At 33.4% G+C, this 9,000-nt stretch overlaps 1 protein-coding gene across 1 annotated transcript; it reads right to left on the reverse strand.

Moving 5' to 3' along the window:
• Window positions 1–2,243: 2,243 nt before the first annotated feature.
• Window positions 2,244–4,520, reverse strand: LOC145031672 (Pentatricopeptide repeat (PPR) superfamily protein). Its single transcript, XM_078980275.1, has one exon. It carries the CDS (start codon window positions 4,350–4,352, stop codon window positions 2,301–2,303), a length of 2,052 nt encoding a protein of 683 aa, XP_078836401.1. The 5' UTR covers window positions 4,353–4,520; the 3' UTR covers window positions 2,244–2,300.
• Window positions 4,521–9,000: the final 4,480 nt, after the last annotated feature.

A 9,000-nucleotide genomic window follows, 5' to 3' on the forward strand; every position in this document is an offset into this window, starting at 1 on the left:
ATTAAACGGTAAAATCAAGAGAATTTGACAATCAGACGATTACAATAACAATAAAAATAAGTTGATAAACAATGTATCGGAAGAAAAATGGTAAAATCAAAGTCTATAATTAACCTAATAATCATAAACAAAAAATGAATAGATGTTAAAAATACATGATTATTAGCTGAAATCTGAAGAAACTATTGGTAAATTGGATGAAAAAGATTGAGATTTCGAAGAACAAGCGAGATTTTGGATCGAATAGTGTTGAAGGTGTTGAAGATGAAGGACAGTAACAGAAGACGCTAACGTAGACAAACATGAATATTAAATGAGACGCTAAAATTACCAAAGTGCCCCTCTGTGTTTTTTTTTGGTTAATTAAGGGTTAATGGCCAAGATTAAAAGGAAATACATGGTTAAGATGAGTTTCTTGGTTCTTTGATCCATATTGGTTTTCTATTGAACTTCTCTCTCTTTCTCTTTCTCTCTCTCTCTCTCTCTCTCTCTCTCTCTCTCTTTTGTTCCTTACATTTATTGTGTGCTAGAATGCACCAATAGGAATCTAGTAAAATTAAATAATTATTTAATTAAATAAAGATAGATATTAAATGATTTCCATAATTGTATGTATATTAAATGATATCCATAATTATAATTTTTCTTTTTATGGAAATTAATTAAATTGATCATTAATGTTAGCAATAATATTCTTTCAGAATGAATTCGTATATAGGTTTTTTTGTTAGTAATAACGTTCTTTTAGGACTCGCTCACTTAAAATACAATAAAGTTGTATGAAATCTAAAGAATGAGAGTGTATTCTAGTAGAATATACTCTCGTTCTACTAGAATACGTTCTTATTCTTCTAGATATGAATTCATTCTGAAAGAATATTATTGTTGATATTAATAACGAATTTAATTAGTTTCCATAAAAAAAATTATAACTGTGGATATCATTTAATATAAATTTAATGTTTACTAAATTCTTATTGCTGCATTATAATAAACAATAGATGTGAGAAACATTTGAACCTACCTATCTATATATATATATTCATTTGTTATATCTGTTTGTTTTAGATAATAAGATAATTAGATCAAATTAATTTTTAACTAAGATTAATTTTATTACAAAGTAAAATAATATAATTAAAGTGAATTTATGACATGAACCAATGTGTAAAAGTTATAATAAAATAATGGAATTTTATGTTTAAAGATAATATGTCATGAATTCTTCTAACGGTAGCTCAATTTTAGAAAAATAATAATAATCATAATATTAATATTAATATTAATATTACTATGAAGTTGCAAATAAAAAAAAATATATAACAACACAATCAGATTTTACCTTTCGAGACCACCAATGCCAACAGTAAAAACGTAGGGGAAGTGGCAGATGTTATGCGGAGTGACAATCTGCGCAACAACATACAAAAGTTGAAGATTAGAATCCATCGATCAGAATAGGAATAGAGAGATGTCTAAATGGAAACCTTATCATCATTTGACCCAACATCTTTAATTGTGTGAGAATCCATTAAAAATAAGAATCCTTGTAGCTTCTACCATAGCAATAGGAAGGAAAAGGAGGTATTCAGTCTTCTGTAGCTAAAAGGCAAATATGATATGGAGCTCTACTACCTTAAAAGGCAAATCAAGATGCCAAAATCGTACATTCTTTAGTTTGTTGTTAAAACCAGAAAGCTAAAAGCCAAAAGCTTACTTGTTACTTTCTCATTGGTTAGAACAGACATAAACAGTAAGAGTTGTTTGTTTTATATTGAGCTCGATCATACCATTTTGCATTAGCTTTCCCAAATGCAGGTTCTGATTTTCCCCAACAAACTTTGCACTTTTTTAATATAAAATTTTCTTTTAACAAAATCAATAATAATATGTTTATGTTAGTTATTTTGATTTTGTTTGGCTTTAATTTGATTTTTTTTTTTTTAAATTATAAACATAATAACAACTTACACTTACAATTTCGTAATCATATTTTCAATCAAATAAAACAAACTACGAATCAAGAACAACTTGACATACAACGCTTTACCCAACATACAACATAAAAATCATTGCATTAAATAAAATAAACTATAAAACCCGTGGTTTGTTATTTCGCAAAGTGTAATAGAACTTCAATCTAAAGTTTAATTAACTTCTAAATTTTCTATCTATACACGTTCTAATTAATTTTATAACAAGTAAAATTATCCTAAAATCGTTATTTAACTACCAAAATCAGATCACTTCCAACTTTATGTTTTATTTTTCAAATTATTTTACAATCCAACAAACAACAACTATACCCAACTTGTACCGGGTAGTTTCTGTATTCTCTGAGCTGTCATTAACTTCCTAAGTTGTTCGGATCCGACCCATTCCCCACAACCCGCAAAAATGCTTGCAAGTTGTACATATCCATCTGGATTCTTCGGATCCATTTCAATCATTTTCTCTGCAACTTTCTTCCCTAAAATTCTATCTCCATGAGCTACACATCCTCTTAATATCGCTGACCACATGCTTACATCATCCTTAAATTCAGGCATTGACACAACCAAATTCATGGCTTCCTCAACACGCCCAACACGTGCTAAAAGATCTATCAAACATGAATAATGTTCAACTCCTTGATCAATACAATACTCGTTTTTCATTGCATAAAACCATTTCAAACCCTCCTCATATAACCCACAATGATCACATGCGGATAACACTGCAGTGAATGTAATATCTGTAGGCAAAATCCCTATTGCTTTTCTCATATCATTAAACAAATCCAATGCTTCAATTCCATAACCATTTGTAGCATAACCCATCAACATTGAATTCCACGAAGCTTCATCAACATCACATGATTCTTTTTCCACCATTTCGTCGAATAGTTTTCTACCATTATCAACATCTCCACATTTGCAATAAAAATCCACAAGTGAAGTCGACACGATTTTATCATTATCAAGTCCAATAACGATAGCTCGTGAAAATAATTGTTGGCCGAGTTCAAGAAACGAAATGGTCCCACACGTGCTAATCACACTCGCGAGGCTAAATTTGTCGATTTTAAAACCTTTTGTATTTAATTCCCGAAAATATTTAAGTGCTTCACTTGGGTAACCATTTTGAGTTAACCCCGATATCATTGAGTTCCAAGTTATCAAAGTTTTTGACTTTATACTATGAAAAACTCGTTTAGCATCTTCGATTCTTCCACAAGAAAAGTAAATAGAAATCATCGAATTCAATAACACTGTGTCATATGTATTTGTATTTATCTCGTTAAATAAGTTACAAGCACTATTAGGACTTCCACATTTTGCGTAAGTGTTGATAAGAACAGATGCGACTATAAGATCATGAATCACTCCGAATTTACAAACATGAGCATGAACTTGTGTTGCATACATAATATCACATGAGGCACTTAAAACACTAGCGATAGTGGATGCGTCTTCTTTTGTTCCATTTCTCCTCATTTCAACAAAGAGGACACGTGCTTCTGTTGCCATGTTATTGGAAATGTATCCTGAAATCAAAGAGTTCCATAAAGCAACACAAGGGGGTTTGTCTTTCTTCATTGAAAATATTCTTTTGGCTTCAGAAAGTTTATTGGTGTTGGAGTATGCAGAGATTAAAGATGAGAGAGAAAAATCATCAGGGTATGGTAGATTGTGGAGCATTAAGCTTGCAGTATCAAGATCGCTACATTTTCCATACATGTTTACAATTGAACTTCCTAAAACTGGATCGATCTCCACTCCATTAACAACTATAAAGCCATGGATTATCTTTCCCAATCTAAGAGCTAACAAATCAGTACACGCACCAATAACTGTAGCCAAAACATATATATCCACATCACAACTTGATTTCAGATCTTTAAACAGACTAATTGCTTCAGCAGATTGCCTGTTTTTAGCATACCCATGAATCATTGAATTCAAAGCTACCCCATTTTTCACTGGCATTTCATCGAACAGCTTTCGTGCCAGATTCAAATTACCTGCCTTTACAGACCCTGAAATAATCATGTTCCAAGAGAAAGTGTTTTTGTGGGGCATTGCGTAAAACAAATGTAAAGACTCTTTGGTATTTCGTGATTTGATATAGCCTTCGATCATGGAGTTCCAGGTGAAGCAATTTCTTTGTGGCATTTCGTCGAACACTTTCCGAGCATCATCCAAATAGTCACACCGAACGTACATCTGAAGGAGACGGTTAGCCAAAGTTATTGAGGAAGGGAAGAAACCCCTTTTGAGAAACAAGAGGTGTAAGGGTTTCCCTTGTTTGTTCAACAGATGGGAAGTGATGGTTTGTAACAAACGGGGACACGTCTGCAAATCAAGATCCATTTGGTAAGAGTTAACACAACTGTGAAGGCATGTGGGTTGTTGCGCCTAAAGAACCTTTGACCAACATAGGCTGTCGGGATTTTGGGAGAACATGTGGATTTCTACGTTTTATCAGAAAGGAAAAAGTGATGAGATAAAGTTGGTGTGTGTATCGGTGAGTGATGACATTGGTTTGGAAAAATAGTCACTTTAAACTTTTTCCTTTTTTTTTTGTCTGCAATTTCATCCTTTTTATTCTTTAAACTTTGTTGTTTATCATTCTTAGTATATAGATAATTTGATTTTTTCATTAATTTATATAAAGAGTTACATGTTTATTTTTATGTATGTGTCATTATAAATTCAAGATATTCAAAATTTCAATGTAAATTTAGAACTTTCTTGTTTTTTACATTTTGATTTTTTTTTCATACTTATTATTATATATATGAGTCGGATCATATATAATATAATTTTTATTATTTGAACTTTCATTCGTTAACTTTAAAACAAATATCTTACTTATTTATTTTTATTATTGACTTTAAAAATATTAATTACTTATTTTTATGTATGTGTGGTATAATTTGAGTTTCTTTAGGAGGTATTTAGCACCCATAATTTGGTTGTGAGAGCTCCTAGTTGTGGTCGACGCGCCATTGAGCTGAGTTTTTAGTTAACTTTGTGAGTCAAGTGAGTTTTCCTTACTGTACTTGTGGGTCTAAGACACCAATATCGGCCCATTAGGTTATATGTCTTGATATATAGGATGGTGCTATGTTGGTTATATATTAAACTGGTATATGTGTATGATTACCTTTATATTCTGGTTATTGGTCATTGTTTGCATATGTCAGCATGTTACTGATTTGTTGGGTTGAGGCAGTATTGCTTTGTGTTGTAGGCTAACAAACTCGGGAGCGGTTTGGCGTTATGTTGTAGGCTCGAGAGCGGTCCAACTATTGTAGGCCTTGTGAGGCGGGCTAGTAGACTGTAGGTTCGGTAGAGCGGTCCAGCTACTGTAAGCCTTGTGAGACGTGTCAGTAGATTGTAGGCTCGGTAGAGTGGTCCAAGCATCATGTAGGCCTTGCGAGGTGATCCAGCAAACTGTAGGCTCGCATGTACGCATGCATTGTATATGTTTTATGTGTAGGGTATTTTTGGGGAACTCGATAAGCTTCATGCTTATAGTTTGATTTCATGGTTTCAGGTATATCGGATAATTAGGGCAACGCGAAGGCGTGATCATACACATCCTCCTGCTGATATTTGTTTTTGAGGGATCTTGATACTTTGATTTTATGGTTATGATTTAGAAAAAGTGTTTTGTATAACTTATGGTTTATAAAAATTGTTTTGAAAAAAATTACTATGGTTTTTGGGATGTTACACAAAGTCAAAGTCAACAGACCATAATGTTAACCAATGACCCTCATGTCGTGAGAGCTCACTCGACCCAATTTCAACTCGACTTGATCCAAATCGGTCACGGATATATCACTAGACTGACCTCACGATGTGAGCATCACTCAGTCACATCGTGAGCCTAAAATCTTCAGCAATTTATGAGCTTTTTCATGGACACTTCGTGACACACCTTGTGTCACTTCGTGACTATAGTCTGATGCATAAATCCAAAGATTTAAATCCTTAATCCATTAAGCCTTTTACTCTAACTTTACCAGAAGCTAAAAGGGACTACAAAGGTCTATAAAAATGATTACTTTATGGACATGCATGCTTCATGAATGTCCTTCATCCATTCTAGGTCAAACATGAAGAGATTGGACCAAAATTCATATGCATGAACCTAATCCTCAACCATCTCCTAGATCTGAACAATTTTATACTCAAGGGACCCATAGAAAGCATAAAGTTGCCAACTTTATGTGTTCCTTCCATTCAAACTTGCTTAAACATGAAAAACATTGGATAATAACTTAGATCTAACCACTATAAGTAATAACGTTTGAGCCTTTGGCACTTACAAAGGTACATAAACAATATGATATAATGATGATGTTGTTTAAGATAATAATGTCTCCTAAAGCCTACTTGTCTCCCATACCTTTAAATCGTGGTTTCTTTCCCTTTAAATAATCACAAACCCATCACTTACATACAATCATACATGCAAGCATGCTCACGGTTTTTGTAACAAACCGTTATTTCAAACCTATGTAATAATGTAGGTCAATTTGTACTTCTTTTTAAATTAATAAAGAGAAATTTTGTCATACTGTGTATATTTACATAATTGACCCTCAAAAATAAATTATTAAATAATCTCAATATGGATGAACCAAGTGATAGAGATTGTAACAAGGTTTCTAAAAATATAAAGAACACTAAAATCCGAGTTATAACAAAGAAGTTATAACCAATCGAAAATCCGCGACAAAACCGGCAAAACACTATTCAGTGTAAAAACTGAATTTTTAATAAAAGACTTATTAACCTAACAATCTAAATGAAAGTTGTAGTTTATGTTAAAACAAGAACTTTCATAAAAGGAACGTTAAAATCTGACTTCGTATGACGAAGTTATTATTTTTCTAAGTTTCAGTATATCAGTGTACAGCTAAAAACTTGAAATAAAGATCGAGTGGTTTTTAGCCGACACAACCTAAACGAAAATTGAAGTTCTCGTCATTAGTAGTACAACGGTAAAAAGACAGACAAAAATGGACGTCGGTTGAAGAAGTTATGAATTTTTAACGGATTTTCCTGTCCTGGCCTGTTAAATATAATAATATTAAAAATAAATTCAACATTAGCCAACGAAGTCTAAACGAAAGTCGTAGATTATAATTTTATGTACGCGTGCATATAAAGAACGTCAAAAACGGAGTTTGTATGCAAAAGTTATGAATTTTACAAGTTTTTGGCAGAAAAATAAAGAAAAATAGAAAAACCGGGAAATTTCGCATGAACAATAACTGCCACGTCACCCTCGCTTGCGAGCCTCCACGTGGCGTCTTCTGATTGGACCGTAGCCTCGCGTGTCACCTCCTGATTCGACCAACTCCGCGAACCAATCCCACTCGGACAGCCTCGCATGAGACACATCGGACCTCACCCTCGCACGCCCCTCGGATGCACCACGTGTCTTCTTCCCATTGAACCGAGGTCTGGTCCAATCCGAGCCTACCACCTCCGAACCGAAGCTGCCTCCCTTCACAAGCTTTCAGCCTCGCATAAGCCTTGGATCCGAGGCTTCGGCCTATATAAGGCATGCGAGGGTTCCAGATTTTTTTACACTTTTCACCCTAAATTTCACCCTCTTTCATATTTTCCACTTCCATAAGCTCATATACAACCCCTAAAGCCCCGGTATCAAGACTCGAGCCCGAAGTAAGTCGCGAAGCCCCAAGATTCCCGAGAAGTAACCTCTCTCCTACCAAAACTCTGCCCGATTTGAGCCGGTTTCTCGACAAATAAACTCCTTTTCGTGAAACGAAACTCTATCCGATTCACCATCTATCAAGTGAGTTCATAGCTCCGTATTTTCATAATTTCTATTGTTTTAGGGGGGGGGGGGGGGGAATACAAGTATAACACAATAACTTTGTGTTATAAATATATGATTTCAAATCACGATAAAACGATTTTAAAGCATAAAAAATACTCCAAATATTTAACTCTTTTATTAACTTATATTTTTCCCAAATATTCATATTTGTATGTATGTATGTATGTATGTATGTATGTATGTATATATATTAATATAAATAAGATTTAAAAGGCTTATGACTAATAACTCATTCTAGGTCCTTTTCCTTGTTTGGATGTGGACTTATAGTACCGGTTATTTGTCCGAAGGACGTTTAACTTTTACTTATATATATATATATATATATATATATATATATATATATATATATATATATATATATATATAATTGTATATGTATATAAATATAAAAGTTATTTCATTACTTTAATTACCCTTTGTAAAATGTTGAGCAAATGATTACATCCAAAAATAGTTATTTACCAATTCATAAAGTACATATAAGTTATAATAGGTATAATTTATGATACATAGAACAATAATTCATGAAAATTCAAGAAAATTTAAACTTTTCAATAAATTCCTCAATCCATCATTGTTTACACAAAAAAGTTTTCAAAATATGTTTATTATCAGAGTTTTCCGAAAATCATAAAACAAAACATGAGGAGGTGCACGATCATGCATTTGTCTTCCTACGATCATCTGAAGTACGTAAAACATAACCCAAAACTATAAGCACAATGTTTAGTGAGTTTGCCCAAAATATCAAAACAACACAAAATCAGAATAATAACAACAAACAACATGCATACAGAGCTTTCAATCTGCCTGGAACACCCCACCATACTACAATTTACCTGGACCACTCACAGAACCTTCAACATGACTGGTACTCTACATCGGGCCTTCGGCCTATCTGGACCGTTCTCCAAGCCTTCGGCCTGACACGTATTCCCCATTGGCCTTCAGTCTATCCGAGCCATCGTGGGTCTGTTGGCCTTCAGCACAAAGCATGACTGTCTCAACCCAACCACACACACACACACACACACCATGTCGACACGTACATATAACAAACAAGCATACAAATAACCAACCAATAACAAGTAGACAGATCTTACAGATTATTAATCATAGCATCATCCTATCTAC

The sequence above is a fragment of the Lactuca saligna genome, chromosome 2 (assembly GCF_052625555.1).
Source record: "Lactuca saligna cultivar CGN05327 chromosome 2, ASM5262555v1, whole genome shotgun sequence".
NCBI lineage: Eukaryota > Viridiplantae > Streptophyta > Magnoliopsida > Asterales > Asteraceae > Lactuca > Lactuca saligna.

Excerpts from the sequence above, each read along its gene's own strand:
- LOC145031672 (XM_078980275.1), bottom strand. The coding sequence starts at position 4,352 with ATGGATCTTGATTTGCAGACGTGTCCCCGTTTGTTACAAACCATCACT.